A 22,007-nucleotide genomic window follows, 5' to 3' on the forward strand; every position below is an offset into this window, starting at 1 on the left:
TTGGCGATTTTGCTAACAGAAAAGCAAGAAAAATAACATTTTAGAATGTTAAAATTAAAGTTTAACTTCAAAAATAAACATAGTTTTAATTTATTTCTCCATATGTCGTTTTGACTTTTTGTAGTATTTTTGGTGTGTATTGAGAGGGGTAGCAAACTCAGGGACCGCCCCAGGCGGCAAAAGCTATAGCTACGCCACTGGCCTCACTCCAAATGTGAGAACAGCATTCGATAGCTGGGCGGATTTGCGATTTGTATAAGGTTAAGAGCTGTTTTGAAGTGAAGTAACGTCTTGAGCGAAAGAGAAAACCTAGTTTTTTAAAAGCTGAGGATGCAATGGTTGTGGTGTGCTTATGCCAGGAGAGGCCTGATGTCATGGTAATTCCGAGAAGAGAAATTTCATCTTGTCTGGGGATTTGAGTGTTATCAAAAATAATACTGGGTTAGTTACAATGGTTCTTTTTTTTTTGTGGGAAATAAGACAGAACTGAGTTTTACTAGTGTTGAAGTTGATGAGGTTATCTGAGCTCCATCGGAGGATGTTTTGGAGGTTTACGTTAATTGAATTTGTGGTTGATGTTCTGTGGGTTGAAGTGAACTGTGTATGGTAAGATTTTTCAAATGAAAGGGAGGAATGCAATGTGCTGTCATCTTCAAAACTGTGTATTGGGTTGGAGGTCAACTGAAGTAGGTCATTGATATATAGAAGGAATGGGGTCGGTGAGAGAACTGAACCTTGTGAGACCCCAGCATTAGTTGGATAGTGGGAGGATAGGGAGCCATCTACCATATAGAAGAGGGTCGGTGAGAGAACTGAACCTTGTGGGATCCCAGCATTAGTTGGATAGTATGAGGATAGGGAGCCTACTATCATTACACATAGTGTGCATCCAGACAGGAAGCTGGTAATCCATCTGCAGAAGTGCTGAGATAGTCCAAATGATAGAAATTTGCTTAGTAAGCCTTTGTGCCAGACCCGGTCAAAGGCTTTAGAGATATCGAGTGCAACTACTTGGGATTCGCCAAATTTTTCCATGGTATATGTCCAGTGATGAGTGATATATGAGAGCAAGTCACCTGTTGATCAACATCGGCAGAATCCGTACTGGTGGTCGCTTAATAGCTGGGTACCTTCAAGGTAGAGTAGTAGTTGAGAATTGGTTTTCTCCATCACTTTAGATAGGATTGAGGTGAGTGAGATAGGGCGGTATTTAGATGGCTGCGATTTGTCTCCCTTTTCGGGAATGGGTTGAATATAGGCCAATTTCCAGGCTTTGGGTTATACACCAGTGCAGTAAGATAGTGTGTACAGAAGGCATCCCACCCCCCCCCCCCCCCACCCCCCCCCCCCCCCACCCCCCCCCCCCCCCACCCCCCCCCCCCCCCACCCCCCCCCCCCCCCACCCCCCCCCCCCCCCACCCCCCCCCCCCCCCACCCCCCCCCCCCCCCACCCCCCCCCCCCCCCACCCCCCCCCCCCCCCACCCCCCCCCCCCCCCACCCCCCCCCCCCCCCACCCCCCCCCCCCCCCACCCCCCCCCCCCCCCACCCCCCCCCCCCCCCACCCCCCCCCCCCCCCACCCCCCCCCCCCCCCACCCCCCCCCCCCCCCACCCCCCCCCCCCCCCACCCCCCCCCCCCCCCACCCCCCCCCCCCCCCACCCCCCCCCCCCCCCACCCCCCCCCCCCCCCACCCCCCCCCCCCCCCACCCCCCCCCCCCCCCACCCCCCCCCCCCCCCACCCCCCCCCCCCCCCACCCCCCCCCCCCCCCACCCCCCCCCCCCCCCACCCCCCCCCCCCCCCACCCCCCCCCCCCCCCAGTCCCCTCCTAACAAGGGGTTACGGGCGTATTAATGCAGCAGGTTTGCCACTCCTCTGCTGCATCCCCTAAGGGTGATATTCATGACTATCCATGTGTACGGGGCCGGTTTGCAGGATGAAAAACCCCAGATGAACTGGAGGAAAAAACTCTGCTGTCCACACCCAAGACCGGCGAACTTGGCTATGGCTGAGGAAGATCCTTTCGTTGTCGACGGGAATCGAACCTAGGATACTCCTTCCCCAGGCACATGGTTGTGAAGCGCATATAGCCACTAGGCTAACCACATGGACTATGCCAACAGATCAGTCACTCAGATATCTTGGGACATCTATTTAATTTTTTTTTTTTTAGGATCAATTTTTGATACTGATCCTTTATAAAAAAAAAAAAAAAAAAAAAAAAAAAAAAAAAAAAAAAAAAAAATAGATGTCCCAAGATTTCTGAGTGACTAATCTGTTGGCATATTCCTGTACACTCAGATAACATGCAAGATATACAACTATGGTTTGTATTTCTTTTGGAAACAAATGAAAAACACAACACACCTGTTATCAATAACAGGATAACATCTGCATATTTATGCTCAAATAACTATTTTTGTGTTGCTTTTCAATGTAAAACAGATTAAATTAAAAAAATAAAATAAAAATACAAAGATTCAAAATACATTTGGTATACTTAAAAAGTTATGAAACATACAGGGTTTCTATGTAGCATATTTCATAAAAATTAATATTTCATGTGGTTTTAAAATTTAATAAAAATTTCAATTTTGATAAAATTCATTTCAGGCAAATCAGTATTTCTCCAGACACAGAATACATGCCAAAACAACCAAGTACAACATACTGTATGACCGCAGATGCAAGACCCTTCGAAACCTGTCAGAAGAAGAATCTATTCTGATATTCGAGTAATCAATGTGTTTCAAGGATGAGTGTTTATTATTATACATTGAAAAATTAGCTTTTCTTTTATGAAGATTCTAGTTCTCAAAGTGGTAACTATTTTGCTTGTACAACAGCTGGAAAATTTACATATAAAGAACATGATTTTGCATGTTGGTAACCAATTCGCACATCCTTCATTTCTTTCTCCCCTTCAGCATGAATTGACTATTCTTGGCACATTGCCAAGCTCAGTTCTATGAAGTGTGGACATACGATACATAAGATTCAGGTATAGCGATTTCAATAGTCATTATTCAAACTGAACAAGAATACTATATACAGGTGGTCCACGGGTTACGAACGACCTGACTTACGGCATTCCGTACTTACAAACGGGCTCCCAAAGCTCCTCATACGGATAATTAAATTAATAATTCAGGAACTATTTTCTTCTGCGCATATAAACAAACCTGCATGGCGGAAGCTGTTCATTGGCACAGCATCTTTACGCTAGTGGCTAGCACAGGAGTATTATTATTACTGTTATATGCATTGTTCATCAGGGATCTGAGTTATGTACAAATCAGACTTAAAGACGTTCTGAGGAATGTATCTGTTCGTAACCCAGGGACTGCCTGTGTGTGTGTGTGTGTGTGTGTGTGTGTGTGTGTGTGTGTGTGTGTGTGTGTGTGTGTGTGTGTGTGTGTGTGTGTGTGTGTAACTCCTACTTATGAAAGGTTGTAAGCCCTTTACGGAGTGGCAATGTAATAACCCACTCACGGTAATATACATGCTGCATCACCATGAGTTGGTTAAGAATTTTCCACCCATGTGTTTTTCCAGCACATTTTTTTCCCCAAAATATTCACTTGTGTCCGAAACCTAAGAATGAACACTATTTCTGAAGATCATAACTGCAAATTCAGACAAATAAGCTTGTGGCAATTTGTGTAACTGACGATTTTGAGCAGATAGTGGATACGCATTCAAATTTTTGAACCACAAGCAAACAGGTCATGTGGCAACACTCAATGGGATAAAAGGATGTGCTAAGCAAATTGTTGGAAGTTTTTTCACTTGGTTAGACTATAAATTATATATTTAGTTTAATCCTTTATCCAAGTGTAAGCAAACAAAGTTTGCACCTGAAGTATCTTCAGGACTGGGGCAGCTTGTGGTAAAGGTGGTACAAGTTCTCATCACTTGCCTTAGTATCGCTCATAATGCAAAACACATCTCCTTGTGGACATTTATAATGCTATGCCATAAGGGAAGGGCCACTACCAGACTGGTTTCGACCTTTATTGAGGTCTCATCAGTGGGAACCAGACCCAGTGGTGGTGATACCAAAGTGGAAATATGGAGAAGTCATATTTACCTATACAAGTTGCGAAAAGCTGTCACAAATTAAATTACTCTGGATTAGACAAAGATGTTGGAAGTTTTTTCACTTGGTTAAGTTAGTCCTGAAGATACTAGAGGTGCAAACTTTGGTTGCTTACACTTGGATAAAGAATTAAACTAAATATATAATTTATGGTCTAACCAAGTGAAAAAACTTCGAACATCTTTCTCTAATCCAGAGTAATTTAAGAAGGTATGACACCTTTTGACAACTCATATAGGTAAACATGACTTCTCCATTACTTCCACCTTGGTATCACCACCACTGGGTCAGGCTCCCACTGATGAGACCTCAATGAAGGTCGAAACTGGTCTAGGTAGCGGCCCTTCCCTTAATGTATAGCATTATACATGTCCGCAAGATGTGCTTTGCATTATGGGAGATACTAAGGCAAGTGATGAGAACTTATACCACCTTTCCCACGAGTTGCCCCAGTCCTTTATCCAAGTATAAGCCCTATCTTACACTTGGATAAAGGATTAAACTAAATATATAATCTAAGCAAATTGTGTTGGAAGCTCTTTTCATGAAGGAATAAAGATGCAAACTTGGGTATCTTGTAACGTTTCAAAGACATCACTAGATGATTTCACGTGGGAGAGAATTATTGGAAAGTTTGACTGCAGAATTACTGATACTATCAGAGTCCACAATCTCACACAGCATTGCATCCAGGCTCTTGACAGTGTTTCAAACCAATGGAATGTGTTCCATATGTTTGCTAAGAGGTCACCTTCACTCACAGAGCAAGACAGATTTTTGGTTATAACAGTAAAATGTAATTTGCACCACAAGAAGACCTTAGCTTGCAAGTCTGCTCCATTCAAGTACAGGTATGCAAATATCTTGACATAGTGTGGCAATATGTCTGCGACAAGCAGGCCTATAGTCTGAGTCCATTTATCCACAGCTCATAATAGAGCATGTCTTCAAAGGTGTTGCAGTTGTATCCATAAAAATTGGACAAGAGACACCAATGGGCTAACGTACTCTTTACAGAGGGAGTCATTTTAGTTTTCCTCCGATTCTGGATGACACTTGATCTGGCATGAAAGTGGTATTGCTTACCATTGTGAGAATGTTCTTGACAGGGATAAATACAGCAGACTATGACTGGTGAACAACATCACAAGGAAGTTCTTCAACATCATGTTTGATCGTTGTTCCATACACAAAAAAAATTCATTTTATGGATGACAATGCCATACATCACATATGAGCAGTGGAGATACTTGTGGAGACCGAAGATATTAATCCAATTGAGTGGCCAGCATGCTTGCCCGATCTCAAACTCCCTAGAACATATTTGGGATGCAATAGGGAGACTCATTGCAGCTTGAAATTCCCCCTACAGAAAACAAACGTTGCCTTATCCTTGCTCTAATAAGGGGCCAGTTTGCCTTAAGAAATCCCGAATCACTTAGTGCTAAACATGGCACGACATTGTGAGAGCTGCAGCACAGTTTGGGGTAGACCATACTGAAATGTTCTCTCTGCACAGTTTTCTGTAAACACTGATTAATTCCTTAACTACTACATCCTTAGGAAAGTTGTAACTTTGGCTAAAAACATAATGTAATTTAATTTATTAGTATGCTTGCAGTATATTTATGTCCAGATATGGGTGTAGTCATGAAAATATTTTCACATACAGTTAGAAATGTATTTGTCTTTAACTTTTGGACACCAGTATATATAAATATATTTCCCCCTATTTATATAGGGAGGGGTAAAAGAATTATATATATATTATATGTAGTTCTTTTTTTTCCATAGTTCTGCTCTAGAGACCAATCAAACATGGAAATTTTTCTAGTTTTTTCAGACCTCCAATTAGTGGATCAGTGGTTTCAAAGTGGACAATGAAATTCATCTGACACCTGAAACCAATAGTGGGATTCAAAACCACGGCCTGTTGGTTGGAGAATGGATATACTAGCCACTCAGCCAACCAGCACTTGAAAATAATATTTCTCTGAAACATTCTTCCCAAGGACAACTACTGCAATAATTATAAATATTGTGATGGAAAATAAAACTGTATATTTTCAAATCCCAGATTATTTATCTATTTTGCTTTCTTGGTGTACTTTTTGATTTACATATATATGATTAGTCTTGGTTCTATCAAGGTAAATCTTCTAGATAAGAAATAAGAGGAATTCAAGAATTCATTTAATTGTCAGGCCTTTAATCAGAGATCATTTGTTTATAATGTGTTCATAGGGTATATTAATAAATTATACTGACTGTAAAAATGATTTATATTCTAAGAAAACTGTCACTAATAAATGCATAGTACAGGCATCTGTAAGGTGAAACAAAAATAGTTCTTTTAAATTATTAAAAAATATTTCTGTTTGTTAGAATCAGAGTAAATGATAAAGCTGAAGAGGAGATAGGTTCATGCTTAAAATTATACATAACTATTTTTGGATGAACAACAATATACACACCACATCATATGTATTATACTTTATTACAAATGATAATACTTGAATTATTGTCATCACCAATATGGTTTTAATTTTCTTCAGTAGCAGCTTCCAGAATAGAAGTACTATAAGCTAAATCCCAATACTGTTCCACACCATGTTTTTTGAAATGTTCTCGAGCAAAACTTTCAGTTGGACATATCTTAAATTTAATGTCTCCAAAGCTACGAGACTTAGCAGTGCCTTCCCATACAAGCATGCATTTATTTTCTTGCTTTCCGCTTTTATCAGTTCCATCTTTTGTAGCTTGTTCCTCTCCCCATTTTATTCGATGCAGCATTAAGCGCTTAAATTTCTTTTGTTGTTTAGGTCCTCCTTCTACAACAACTACATTAACATTCCGATATAAAACTACACAACCTGTCATATAGAGCTGCTTGGCATTCATTTCTACTTTAAATTTTTTTGCTGGATTAGTCAGATTTAACACTCTATAGACAGCAGCATGTACTCCCAAACTAGTATCCTCCTTTAGTTTCTTAATCTTCTTCTCTCTTCGTTGTTCCAATGTTAATTTCCGAGCAGCATTTGCCTCTTCATGTGCTTTTTGTCGTTTTGCCATTTGTTCCCTTACCATGGCTTCAATTTTTGAGGGATCTTGAACTGCTTGTGTACCTAGAGCTCTCATTAAATTTGACATTCGTACTTTAGGTTCTGGTGGTGGTTCAAGTCCCAAACGGATCTTTTCTTGCTTTTCTTTCCAAGCCTCTCTTCTATTTTGTCTCCTTAATTTCTTCCTTTCTTTTTCTGTTAAGTATACAGGTTGAAAAACAGGTTTTATGGGATCAGTTGGTGCCTTCAACTGTGCTGGATGTTCAACTAGATTTGTCACTCCCTCAAACTTTTCATCTATAGATATTTCAGCATCTAATGCACTATCATAACTTCCACTTTTACAAATAAAAGAGTCCCACCATTCAATATCAGGTACATCACCCTCTTGATATTCTTTTTTAGGAGCTACAAGAGCTAATTTGGTAGCAGATGAAATCCCAGTTTTCTTAGCAGCCTGAGCAATTTCTTGTTGCAATCTTTCCAGCTGGGCCTTTGTTCTCAATCTTTGTGCAAGTTGTTCAAATTTTCCTTTCTCGTGAAATTTAAACAATTTTTTAGTTCTCTGTGCTGGTTTCAAACTTACACGAGGATCATAAAACTTATGTTCTGTAATATCATCACTTATCTTTTCTTGATTTAACTTAAACTGCTCTCTTCTCTGAGCTCTAATATTTGCTTTTAATGTAGGCATACGATGAGTAAGCTGAATTTCTTTACCCGTAATATCCACTGTCCGCCCTTCAGCATTTAGGATGAGGGGTGAGGGCTTTGAATGTTTATCCAAGACTTTCAGTGCTTGTGCAGTAAGTGGAACCTGGGTAGTAAGTAATGTTGGCCTACTGGCAAGCCGTGCATGAATCTGTGCAGTTAGTTCAGCAATTTTTGCCCGACTTTCAGAAAGATTATTCATAGATTGATTTATGCTAGCTGTTGGTGTTGATGAAGTCAGCTGAGATAATAAAGCAGAAGGAGGAGTAAATTGAGCATTTACCCTAGCAATTGCATCTTGAAATTGTAGAGCTTTCTTTCTTTCTTCTATCATTCTCTGAGCATTTGCCATAATTTCATTTACCTGAATAGCTGTAAGTTGTCCAGGACTAGGTTGGCCAGCAGCCAGAATAACTTCAGCCTCTTCTTCTATCGTTTTTGATCTTTTACTCTCACCACCTTCGTGACCTTCTCTATGCCTCTTCTTGCTCTTACTTTTCACTTTTACATCATCTGCAGTACCAAACAACTGGTCAGTTAATTTCATTGCTTTAGCTTCATCTAAAAGTGAAGAAAGTTTGTCTGCTGTCCTTCTTTTATCATAACCACTAGTTATACAACTGACTGCTGTATTTAACAGAGTTGGTTCTCGAAAGCCTAAAAATTTCTGAATTGTCTTATCAACCCATGGTTTTAAATCATCTAAATCCCGCTTTGAAACAGCCATGTTTGGAAAAGATTCTTTATAAAATCCCTCTGACAAATTATTTTTTCTGAATGTTCCAATTTTCACAAACAATAAATAATAATGACCTGTTTCAAATTTGTTAGAAACTTGATTCAGAACATTTACAACTCAATAACACTTGTGTGCTATTCAGATACTGAGGCATCAACCACCATGTAAAGTAGATATAAACAAAATGTTGTCACCTTCTTGAATTTCGTAGTCAAGCTCTCCCTAAAAAAAAAAAAATGGGCATTTTATAAGTGGTATATACTTTAATAAAGGAGATAAATTTGTAAATAAAATAAAATAACTAGGATAATTACATACTAATTTTATAATAATTCTCTATTAAACAGATATATAATTCATTAAAGAAAACTAAATTCCATTTTATATCCTTGACTTTAATCTTGTTTATTATACATTTCCTGTTAAATAATTTCAAAAATACACTATTTATCCTTAAGCATTTTTTAAGAATCCTGCCCAGGAAAGGTTGTAAACCTATAATACAATGTTACTTGGGCAAACAAAGGATTTTTTTAAATTAATTTTTATCTAATTTTTACATAATCTATAATTCCTGCTCTATTTTCCAAGCATAGAACTTTTTCAAGTCACTTTAGGCCTCCAATAAGCAAGACGCTGGTCTCGCACCAGGCAGTGACATTCATTTGGTACAGAAGGACAATCACAAACACTAATGCCCATGGCTAGATTCGAACTCTCAGTCCATTGGTTGGAAAATGACTTGGCCAATGAGGCTGAAGAATAGTGAAACTGTGAACATCTGAACTCTTACACCTAACCAAAAACCTGATGTTTTGCAATTTTAGAAGCTGGGAATTATTAAGAAGTTTAAATCTCATTATCATAATTTCTCTCAAGGGAACATTGTTCATAGGATTTGAAAGAGAGAAAACCTTATAAGACATTGGTGACAAGATTGTGCTGTCAGCCGAAGATTTGGAGTTTAAAAATAAAGTTGCGGAGTAGTTGGTAGAAGCTGGAGAAGAAGAAGAAAACTCACAACTAAAGACCTATACAGTAAGAAGCACAGAAAACTTGCAGAAAAAGAGAGAGAAAAGCAGAACACTAACAAGAAGCTGATTCTCAAAAAACATCTAGGGTCAAAAAATTGGAAGAGGCATTTGCTTTTTTAAATAACAGCAGTTTAGTTGTTTGAGGAAACAGACCCAACATGGATAGATTGATGCAATCTGCAATTGCTTGCTTGCTACAGAGAAATTTATGAAGAAGAGAAACTGTGCAAACTAAGTTGGATGTAAAGTATAAATTTTTATAGAAGCCCACTCCTACTGTTACCTTACATCCTGAAGATGAACCTTTCACAAGTTATGCATCTAGTAAACCATCCTCAGAAGCCTTTGCTGTAGTTCCAGAATTTGAAGAATTCCTTGCTGATGACCAATTAATAAAGCAGTAGTTTTCAAGAATTAGTCCTGCTCCATGTGTTTACAGCTAATTATGTTACGGAAGTGCACAGATGCATTATCATGTTTCATTATTTATTACAGTACATACTATTTGCAGTTAAAAATATAACAAAACAAACTTGCACATTTTAGCATTCAGGAATATTAACTGTTTATTACAGTGAGAGCTGAATATAGATGGCACTGTGAGAATTGATTAGAACTTTTCAATTTATTCAAGGTACAGTATGAAAAATGGTAATGATTATATACATGTTACTCACACTACAGCAAACTCATAAGAACCACAGGAATAGGGTGCTATAGTGAATTTCTTTTACCACTGCATTATACCTGCAGCCAGGACTTTTCAGTAGTTGGTTATAATTGTACATGCTACAGTGAGAGTTAACTATATTGGTATTTAATCTTTTTTTTTTTTTTTTTTAAATAACAGATATATGAAATTTATGATGATGTTTTCAACACTGTATTAATGCAAACAGTAAGAGTAACATACTAAAGCTTACATTACTGGAAATGTTTTATTTATGGTGGTGTTTTTTAAACAAACAAGAAAATATTTGTTAAAACATATTCATTTGGCATCGCTACTCTAATTTACTGGGAGGAATGGTTTTGAATCATCAAAATTTTCTTACACAAGAGTATATGTGTAGAAAATAATGCCACCTAACTGCTGGATTTACCTCTCTTGGAATTTATTCAAGGTCCAGTAAAGACATCTCTAGAATTAGATATTTCCTTTTAATTTTTGTATTATAGGTAAGAATAAGGAAATTTTAATATTTAATTTAAAATTATATTCATATCCATCTCTAATTAGATGTTGACAGCTGAAACCCTGGAATGCATATCACATTCACAAAAAAATACTAAAGTGAAAACACAATTTTCTGTAATTAGAATAATCAGAAAATTTGGTGTTACCATATCAAATGGCAACTAAGAAAAATGCAGCAAAAAAGGTCTAACGTTATACACATTTCAGAGCAGCAGGAAGATCATAAATAAAATACATTTTATATTTTTAATGAATTAAACTATATCATCATCAGAACGAATAGTCATGATTTTATGCTTACCATTACAGTGGAGCATGTATTCATAATGGGAGAGAAAGTTTTAGTTTAAAATTTTCAAAAAAAAAAGTATTTTCAAAAAATAGGCATACTGTGAATTTCTTACTGTAGATATTTCAATAGCATAATTTGTGCCAAAGTTCCACTATACTAATTTAATTTAATTTACTGAATATACTATTTCAACATCATGGAATACTAATGATAACAAAGCAATATTTTCTTCTTAATGCAATATAAAGAACTGAAAAATGAAATGCATCTCTAAGTACTTTTAACACAAAGACAATTAGTATCCATTAAATTTACTAATTTGGCCATAATATGAGATTTGATGTTCATGGAGAAATGATTAGATCTAAATGAAATCTGCATTCCATTCTAATAGAAAAATAATTTGAAAAGGTGAAATATGAAAAATCACATTTGGTAGATGAATTATCAATAAATTCTTTAACAGAATGAAACTAAAATATAGAAAAAATTTTGGCTGCAATTTATTTTAAATTGCATATAGTAAAAAAAAATAAAATAAAAAGCACTTGAGTTATAAAAAAGTAGTCTCCTCCACATTACAAATATCAAGTTCTAATGAACGTTATATATATGTGCATTTTGCTGTAAGGCAACAAACAGCCAAATTCATATGTAGCAAATATTTAATCATGTTGACGTGTCAGTTTTTGTTTTTTTTTTTCAGTATATCTAATTATGATTAACAATACTTCAAATATGAATGCATGATTTGTCAAGTTTCCTAGCATTGCTATTATCAACCTGCAGATGAGTAGTGTTGTTAATAAGCAGTACTTTATCACTGAATATACCAAATGAAATAAATTCTAAAAGTGACAGCTGGGATTCGTTTTGTGAGGCAACTGAAAGAGATAGAAATTTATATCGAAGTGTAATAACATTTAAAAAAAAAAAAAAATCACACCAACAATTCTAAATGAGCACTCTTGGTGGACTAAGAATTATAACTGTCTGATAAACAATTTAAAATATACTTATCTTATCATAACATACATGACAGAGTAACTACATCATCATTATGATATGCATGTCAAAAAATGGTTTATATTATCTATTTATATACAGTTCACTATCAGTATATCAAACACATCAACAAATTCATTGAAAAGTCCTGAAAGCTCAAGCACAAAGCTATTCTAAAAGAAATTCACTATAGCAAACAATCTGTGTGATACCTACAAGTTTGCTATAATGACAGTCAACTGTATATTATGTTTATACTACACTTCAATTTATTCTGTATGAATCTTCTTAGAAGTGCTTGTGGAAAAAAATAATAAATAAATAAAAAATCTATGTGAAAATTATACATATAATTAAACTTACCAGTAATTCCCAATCAGAATCATTCACTAGAACCAATATCCCTGGCCGCCTAATAATACATAAAATTAGACAAATCAAATTTTGAATGTAACAGAATGAACCACCCAGATGGCCTACAGGAATAATGAAAATCAGTCTAATATTTAAAATTTTGCTTCATATAAAAATGACTAACTCAATATTTTGACTATTTTAAAATAACTTTTTATATAAATGCTAGTGTCTGGGAGTGACAAATAACCTATTTAAAAATGCAACTTAGCTGTACCTATGTATAGTTCGAATGAAGCCAGTAGTTAAGAACAGAAATTCAATGCATCGCAGAGAGACATCACTGACACATAAAAGGTGGTTGGAGAAATAAGCAGCAGGAAAAATCACAAAACAAGCAGAAATGTCATGGAGAAATTTGAAGGAAAAAAAGGGAGAGCTAATAATAACAGTACCTGTTTGTTGGTAAGGCGTATACATTAATAACTATTTTTTAAGGAAATTACAACATAGAATATAGAGGATGAGAGTTTCTCAAATTTTGGGCAATTTCATGCAACCAAATTTGTCAAAGTTTGGGTCTTTTGTATGTATATTTGCTGTGATAAAGTAGAGTGACCTTCTATTCTGTGGCAGAGGTCCAAAACATGATGAGCAAGTTTTGGACATCTTGCTCATCAAGGGACCTGGTAAACATCTAGCAAGTCCATGGACTGTGGCTGGTCTATGGTGAAGCAGATAATGAATGCTAATTTTTATATGGTCTGTAAGTGGTTGAAAGGTTATTTATTTATTTATTTTAGGATTTTAATTAGAGATGTGCCTTGGATATATGCTTCATATAGATATGATATACAGGGTGTTCGGGATAAATTTGACATATTTATAATTAATTATATTTTTCCGTAAGTTACATGTATTAACACACACTTCTCTTCATTTAAAAGTTTGGACCCTTCTTCATTCATATACAAGATGTCAGAAAGGATGGATAGCTGGAACCCACCTGAATCATGGAAGAGAATAACTTGTATCATGATGATTCGTGCCCGCCATCAAAATAAGGATATTACGACTGCTGCCCAATGCTCCCTGAATACAGTAAAAACAATCAGGCATGAACTAGAGACTTGCAATGGTGACTACGAGGATGTAGCAAGAAGAAAGATCCCTAGCAGACGATCTGATTGCGTTCGTACAGCAGAATTCCTCGCAAATCTGCAGGAACAGGTGTTGAAGAACCCTGGCATTGGAATTCGGGCTTTGTTCGTGGAGTTGCTAACTGTAGTCAAGCCCTGGATAACAAGGGTAGGCAATGGTAGGCCGTATGTATGGCAGCAGGATTCGGCCCCTTGCCACACCTGGGAAAAGTCAAAAATGGTTGTCTGAAAATTTCTACGACTTCACCAGTCCAAATGTTTGGCCTCCAAACTCCCCAGACCTTAACCCCATGGATTATTTTGTATGGGGCGCAGTTGAAAAAGACACCAATCGCACTTCCAGTAATACAAAAGCCCAGTTAATGGATAAAATTAAAACAGTTTTTGCGGCCCTTCCCAGGGAGACTGTAGCATCAGCTTGTTCGAGGTTCCGAAGCAGAATTGAAGCTGTGATCGATGCTAATGGTGGTTATTTTGAGTAAATCTTGTTGATAGTATTGTAATTAACTCTGCCTGTAATGTTTTTTTGTCAATTCATTAAATTTAATAGATACAAAGAAGATTTTCTTTTTCCTTACGAAACTGTCAAATTTATCCCGAACACCCTGTAGATTGACATGCTTGAGCCTCATTACTTAGTGTAGTGCCTGCATGCACATTTCATATTATATTACACCTAAACCTCTTTTTACGTGATAGATACGTTCCTAAAAATTACGCGTAAATAGAATTTGCGTAAAAAAAACTACTGACTCCATAGAAAAAGTGAAGATTGGTTCCAAACCTGAAATATAAGCAAAATAATGAAAAAAAACAAACATTAAATTCGTTAGGATCATAAGATTTTTATTTACATTTCATGGAGAACACACATACATATAATGAATTTTAATAACTTTAAAAAAAACATTCATTTCAGTTGTTTGCTAAGGTATCTATAAAAAATTGTTATTTGCTATCAGTTTTTGACAATAAATGCTAAAGCTTTTGTTTTCGTGAGACTGTAATAATGGTATTATCGTCATTGACTTCCGGCTCAACTTGTGGAATTCTTCTTATCATGTCTTGAACAAAAGTACCACTGGTTATTTCAGTAGTTTAGGCATGAACTCAGTTATTAATCGCTGTGCGTTGATGCTTTAGATAAGTCGCAATATAATTCTATGAAGACATTAACAACTTAAGCTCACGTGAAAACTTTCCAGCACATTCTTCATTTGGATCATGTCGGGCAAAATAATTGCCTAAATTACGGCCAGTTTAAGACCTCCTTTAATTATATCAGCAGTAAAAGTAGGATTATCTTGATCATTATCATTAACTTCTTCGCTTTCAGGAGTCTCAGAAACAATCTCCACTATTTCGTCTTCAAGGTTTATCAATTAACAATTCTTCAATATCTGCCGACGTAAGATCATCGAATCCTTCTCTGCCAATTCCACATGCCAAACTTATTATATTGGGGAATTCTGCAGTATGATTGAAGGGAACAGGAGCATTCTCTTTAACACATGAGGGCCAAATAGCTTTCCAGCATGCATTCATAGTTTCTGATCTCAATTCAGATAACGATAATTGAACCTGATCAATACAATCCATAATTGAAAATTTTTTTCACACATCCATAACTGACTGTGTTTCGTCATCGTTTAGCTTGTTCAAAACGTACTGAAATGTTTGTCTGACATAATATGTTTTAAAATTCGCAATTATACCCTGATCTAGAGATTGTAGCAATGATGTGGTATTGGGCAGCAGAAAAAAAAATTGCACATTTGGGTGTTCTATGGCAGGATGACCGGGTGCATTATCAAGAATCAAAAGCACTTTAAATTCGAGACCCTTGTCATTCAAATAGCGTCTAACTTCTGGCACAAAATGTTTGTGGAACCACTCAGTGAAAATATCAATGATCACCCAAGCTTTTTTTTGTTGGCCATCCAATGAACTGGCAATTTTTGAAAATCTACGCCTTTCATTGGCCGTGGTCTTAATGATCGATTTATGAGCAGTAGTTTTAACATCCTATCTCTTAAAGCGTTCAAACAAAATAGGAGTGTTATGCGATCCTTTGCTGCTTTGAACCCACCAACAGTTTTTTGCATTTTTGATATGCAAGTTCTGTTTGGCATTTTTTTCCAGAAAAGGGCGGCTTCATCAATATTCCAAACTTGTTCATGAGTATAACCTCCATCTTTAATTATTTTAGCAAGTTTTTGTGGAAATGCTTTAGCAGCTGTTTCATCAGCAGAAGCCGTTTCACCTTTAATTTTTATATTATGAAGAGCATGTCTTTTAATAAACTTAGCCAGCCAACCATTCAACATGGGAACTAATCAAAAGAAGGCGGTTGGAAAAACAAAGAGACACAGGGACCGAAGAATACAAGAGATTACATACAGAAATCAGAAGAGCCATCAAGCAGGACAAGAAAAAGTTCTATACTAATAAATGTGAAGAAAGAGAGTTCCAGATGAGAAGGCAATTATAAAAGGATGTTTTATTTAGTTCGTGACTTAAAGCACAAGTTTAAGCCTAAATTGAATGTCATCAAAGACAGGAATGGATCATTACTAACAGAAGAGTTGGAAATCAAAAACAGATGGAAAGAATACTGTGAGGAACTGTACAGCAGAGTGGATAAAGAAAATGTGGAGTCCTCCCACCAAGAAAATTTTGATTTGGAACCTCCTCCACTTAGGCATTAAGTTGAAAGAGCAGTTAAGCAGCTCAACAGCAATAAGGCCCCAGGTGCAGATGAAATCCCAGCAGAGTTAATTAAGGCCACAGGGGATGGAGGGATAAGAGTGTTTCATAGATTGATTACAAGGATATGGGAGACAGGATCATGGCCTAGAGACTGGAAGAAGGTCAGTTTTCATACCACTACACAAGAAAGGTGATAAGAAGGCATGCAAGAATTATAGAACTATTAGTTTGATATCTCATGCAAGCAAAATTTTATTAAAGATCATGCTAAATAGGATTGAGGCCAAAGTTGAGGCAGAGATGCCCGAGGAACAAGCAGGTTTTAGGAAAGGTAGGGGCACCAGAGATCAGATCCTTTGCCTTAGACAGATCATAGAAAAATATAAAGAATTCAGACTCCCTCTGGTAATGTGTTTCTTAGACTACTCTAAAGCTTTTGACTGTGTTGAGCATGTGAAACTGTGGTAAGTAATGAAAAGAATGGGTTTCCCTCAACACACTATCAAGTTGACAGCCAACTTGTATAAGGAGCAAGAAGCCACAGTAAGAACAGGTGTTGGATTGACTGACTGGCTTCAAGTTGGAAAAGGAGTTAGACAAGGATGTTTACTTTCTCCTCACTTGTTTAGTATATGTGCAGAGGACATCACGCGTGAAGCATTGGGTGAGCTCAGGACAGGAATTACGATAGGCGGTAGATTGATCAGTAATCTGAGGTACGCTGATGATACAGTACTCCTTTGTAATGACATGGAAAAACTAGGACTAATTCTTGACAAAGTTAACAAGATCAGTAATAACAGAGGATCATGGTTCTCAAAGGAAAAACAAACAGAAGCTTTTGAGAAACAAGTGTACCTTAATAGAGAAAGAATTGAGGAAGTCAGCAAGTTTGAGTACCTGGGATCCATTATTAATGTGAAGAATTGCTGTTCAGAAGATGTCAGAAAAAGGTTAGGAATGGCTAAAACAACAGTCAGAGACCTGCCTAAAATCTGGAAGGATGGATCTATCTCCATGGGAACAAAGTTGAGGATTTTAGATGCAGTTGTCTTTCCAACAGCAACTTATGGATGCGAGACTTGGAACCTAAAGAAGTCAGATAAGAAATGAATATCTGCTTTTGAGATGTGGTGTTACAGAAGGCTGTTGAGGATATCATATACTGAAAGGCATACAAATGAATGGGCATTAGAAAAGATTAGTAGAACTTGAAGGCTCCTCAAGGATATTGACAGAAGAAATTTAAAATATTTTGGACACATAGAAAGAATGGAAGGAGGACTTCTCAGAACAGTAATAGAAAGTAAAGTTCCTGGAAAAGAGGCAGGGTAGACCATTAATGAGATGGATGGATGGCGTGTGTGGAGTGACTGATCTTCAGAGAGTTGAGGCTGCCAGAAAAGCAAACAACAGGACTACACGGCAAGGCCTGGTGTGGAAAATCATCGAGCATCGGAGTGACCATACGGCATCTGTAGATGCCCAGTGAACATAGAGAGAGAGCCAACCATTGCTTGCATAAAATTCATAATTTTTCCTCGATTGAGATGAAGTATCTGGCTGCAATTTTTTAATCTGTTCATAAAATCTCAATGCTGATTGCTTGATGGAATTTCCATCAACTGGCATTCTTTTTTGTACATTATCTTCTATCCACATCACTAAAGCTTTTTCGACCTTTTCTAGAACATCTCTTGTGTATGATGATAATTTCACACTCGATTTTGTACCAGAACATACCGCTTTTCTAATAGCCTCTTCATTTTTCTTTAGATATGACAGTTGATTCACGGACTCCAAAATGCTTACCCACAGCCGTCTCACCTTCCCCAGTTTGAAGACGATCTAAAATTAGAATTTTTATATCCAAGGAAACAGCTTTCCTTTCCTTTTTTTTTTTTTTTTGGTTATCGGCAACATCATGTGAGGGCTGGATTAAAATTTTCCGTTAACGAAATGAAAGGTTGAAAATATAGCGTACCGTTTATTATTTCTTGGCAAAATTATTAATTTTATAACGCGATTTTTATTTTGATTTCACTTAAAAAATGCAAATGCAAAAAATTTGGTAACTGTGTTGTCTACTCAAACACCAAATTCAAACTGCTAAGAACTGCTTTTTTTATGCACAGTCAGTTATGTAATTTGGAGAATTCCCAATAAATGAAATTCGCAAGAATTTAGAATTTTCTTAATTGAAACGAGAATGCAATTCTACAAAATTCTCAGAATTTTCTTGAATTACAGATTTTTTCCTAACTTAGAGTTTAGGTTGGTTGTGTAAAAGTGAATAAAAATTGCATAAAAAAAAAAATTATTTTTGATATCCCAATTCGCGTAACTCCAAATTCACGTAAAAAATATTCGCATGAAAAGAGGTTTAGGTGTATTATGTTTACCGATAATGGCAATTTCACTTTGTCCAAACATTTATGGTAAACTAAAACTGAAGCTTTCCAGCAACTAAATAGGATGGAATAATAAACATGGGATAATAATGTCATCCTTGACCGTGTTAATTTGAAACACAACTTTAATTCACCAAAGGTTCTTTGCCGACACACTAAAAAATCTATTCGTGCATTAGAAGAGAAGCTTGTCACAATACTGAATGGTGACCTTTGCTTTATCTTTCAAGCATCTCTAATGCCAAAGAATTTCAAAAAATAATGTTGGCATATCAATAAGTTTGCTGGTCTTCTAAAAAAAAAAACCTCTGCTCTCAAGCCTCAACAACATCAAATAAAAACTGTGATAAACTTATCTTCCATCATCCTCAAACCAGAAGTAATTAGCACACTCTTTCTTGGCCAAAATTACTTACTTGCACCTACAAAAAAAAAAAAAAAAAAAAAAAAAAAAAAAAAAAAAAAAAATCCCTACAGAAGAAATTATTATTCAGATTGAAGGTGGAATATTTTGCCTTCTTACCCCATATTGCAAGCAATATAAGACTGGATGCTGCCAATATACTGACACAAGCAAACATCCAAAACGGAACCTCCTAATAAAGCACTGCTGTAAACGAAGAAGAAGAACAATGAAATAGTAATTACTAAATCTGATAAGGGGACTATGGTAATTCTAAATCACTGTTATTACACATTACGACTAGCCCCTCTTTCCTTAAAGATCACTCAATCCACCTTCTCTAAGACTATGACCCTACCAACCAATACAGATGAAATCACTTCACAGACTCCTTAAAAAGGTCACTCTGTTGAAATTACTAATCAACAAAAACCATACAATTCTAGACCCTCCCACCCTAGATATAGAGATTACCTAAAATCCACAAACAGAACATGCTTTATGCCCAGTTGTAGATGATACTGATTCACCTACCCACACACAAAAGCCAAACATTTCACTAAAGCGCTTTCCCAATATCCTGGCAATTCCCTACACACAAAAAATTCAGTCCAATTTAAAGTTAGTACAGAAAACTTCCCACTCCAACACACTGACATTATTCAAGCTGAATTTCATCCTGATAGTTCAGCCATGTGTAAGTTCACTATGAACTCAAGCTATTTGTTTAGCAAGGAAAATTTTAAAAACAAATACAGCTATGACCTCTCTGCTTTCTCTCATCCCTGGCTAACTCTATAGAAACTTTCTGAAGAGAAAGTTTTAAACTCTACTCAACATAAACCCACTGTTTGGCCAGATGGATTCTCTCAATATATTTATAATCATAATTTATAATTATGAATCTTCACGCTAGTTTTTTTATTACTTTTGGTTTCATAACAACACTGATTCTCATAGACAGGCTTATACGTTGGTTATGCATTATTAAAAACACTTAAGGAATTGAACAACGTAGTTAAGGATATAAATTAAATTATACTTTAATAAATACTTTCCGATATTTTGGCAACGTCACGTTGCCATCTTCTAAAGGAACTTACAAAAAAAAAGGCACGTGCACGTAGGCACTACAACACAGTAACTGGGAATGAAGAGATGAAGCTATTGTTCTCTTAAAAGTCCTGATGGTGCCCTCTAGCGGGCTAAGTAGGTGTTCTTGGCCATTGGGCTGAAGGTCTGCTGATGTAAGCCTCCCAAATTTGGGGCAGTCGCATACAACCGAATTTGTTGAGGTTTGGAGAATTTCTTAGGGCTGAGGCTGATTTCATAAATAGTCTTTCGAATTTGTATTTGCTATGGTGTATTACTGTAGCTTTTTTCCACCGTATTCTGTGGCGTGTATTCCAGAGCATGGTCTGCAAGACCAGAATGGCTGTACTTCTGAAACCGGATGTAGTCCTTGTGTTCAGAAATTCTGATATTCGCTGTCCTGCCTGTTTGCCTAAAGTAAGACAGTTTACAACTGCAAGGGACCTGGTATACACCAGGTAGGTCTAGGGGAAGTGGTTGGTCTTTAATGGAGCGGATAAGGGATGCCAATTTTCTGTAAGGTTTTAACAGGAGGTAAGGTCATGCTTTTTTAAGATTTTGGTAATCTTTTCTGAGGTGCCTTTGAAGACCTTTGAAGAAAAAGCCTTTGCCTCTGCCCCACAAAAACCAACCATATGGCTTCGCTACGCTGATGATGTGCTTGCTATTTGGCCACATGGCTCTGAAACACTTCTCTCCTTCTTAACACACTTAAACAACCAACACCCCAGAATCAAATTCACCCTGGAAAAAGAGGAAACAAACAGCCTCCCTTTCCTAGACACACTGGTCACCCGCCAGCCTAATGGAACCTTGGTTCTCTCAGTTTACAGAAAACCCACCCATACAGGCAGATACATTCACCCCCCCCCCCCACATCACAACAATATGGGGTAGTGAAAACACTATACAACAGGGCTAAACTAATCTGTTCAAACGACTTGGCCCTAAACACTGAACTAAAAAACATCCTCAACACTTTCTCAGCCAATGGCGACCCCCCAAAAAAATCCAAAAAATATTAGAACCTACAAATCACAGATCCCCCTCCACAACAACAAGGATTACTCTAAATCCATCACCATTCCCTACATCCGAGGCACCTCAGAAAAGATTACCAAAATCTTAAAAAAGCATGACCTTACCTCCTGTTAAAACCTTACAGAAAATTGGCATCCCTTATCCGCTCCATTAAAGACCAACCACTTCCCCTAGACCTACCTGGTGTATACCAGGTCCCTTGCAGTTGTAAACTGTCTTACTTTGGGCAAACAGGCAGGACAGCGAATATCAGAATTTCTGAACACAAGGACTACATCCGGTTTCAGAAGTACAGCCATTCTGGTCTTGCAGACCATGCTCTGGATACACGCCACAGAATACGGTGGAAAAAAGCTACAGTAATACACCGTAGCAAATATAAATTCGAAAGGCTATTTATGGAATCAGCCTCAGCCCTAAGAAATTCTCCAAACCTCAACAAATTTGGATGTATGCGATTGCCCCAAATTTGGGAGGCTTACATCAGCAGACCTTCAGCCCAACGGCCAAGAACACCTACTTAGCCCGCTAGAGGGCACCATCAGGACTTTTAGGAGAACAATAGCTTCATCTCTTCATTCCCAGTTACTGTGTTGTAGTGCCTACGTGGAAGGTACTTTTTTTGTAAGTTCCTTTAGAAGATGGCAACGTGACATTGCCGAAATATAGGAAAGTATTTATTAAAGTATAATTTAA

The 22,007-nt window shown here is 37.1% G+C and overlaps 1 protein-coding gene across 4 annotated transcripts in view; it reads right to left on the reverse strand.

The window, feature by feature from the left end:
• Positions 1-6,285: 6,285 nt before the first annotated feature.
• The window catches only part of Prp3 (pre-mRNA processing factor 3), a 152,023-nt gene continuing 136,301 nt past the window's right edge, over positions 6,286-22,007 (reverse strand). For 3 of the 4 annotated variants that reach the window (XM_090396686.1, XM_090396687.1, XM_090396685.1), the window contains one exon: positions 6,286-8,834. In XM_090396686.1, coding sequence (XP_090252812.1) covers positions 6,639-8,600 — 1,962 coding nt within the window. In that variant the 5' untranslated portion in view covers positions 8,601-8,834 and the 3' untranslated portion in view covers positions 6,286-6,638. Of the gene's footprint in view, positions 8,835-12,515; positions 12,554-22,007 lie in introns of those variants that run through there. The other variant, XR_016548673.1, reaches the window with a different exon arrangement.

Source organism: Typopeltis vanoorti, chromosome 8, assembly GCF_054136105.1.
Source record: "Typopeltis vanoorti isolate ZY-2024b chromosome 8, IOZ_Tvanoo_1.0, whole genome shotgun sequence".
NCBI classification, from domain to species: domain Eukaryota; kingdom Metazoa; phylum Arthropoda; class Arachnida; order Uropygi; family Thelyphonidae; genus Typopeltis; species Typopeltis vanoorti.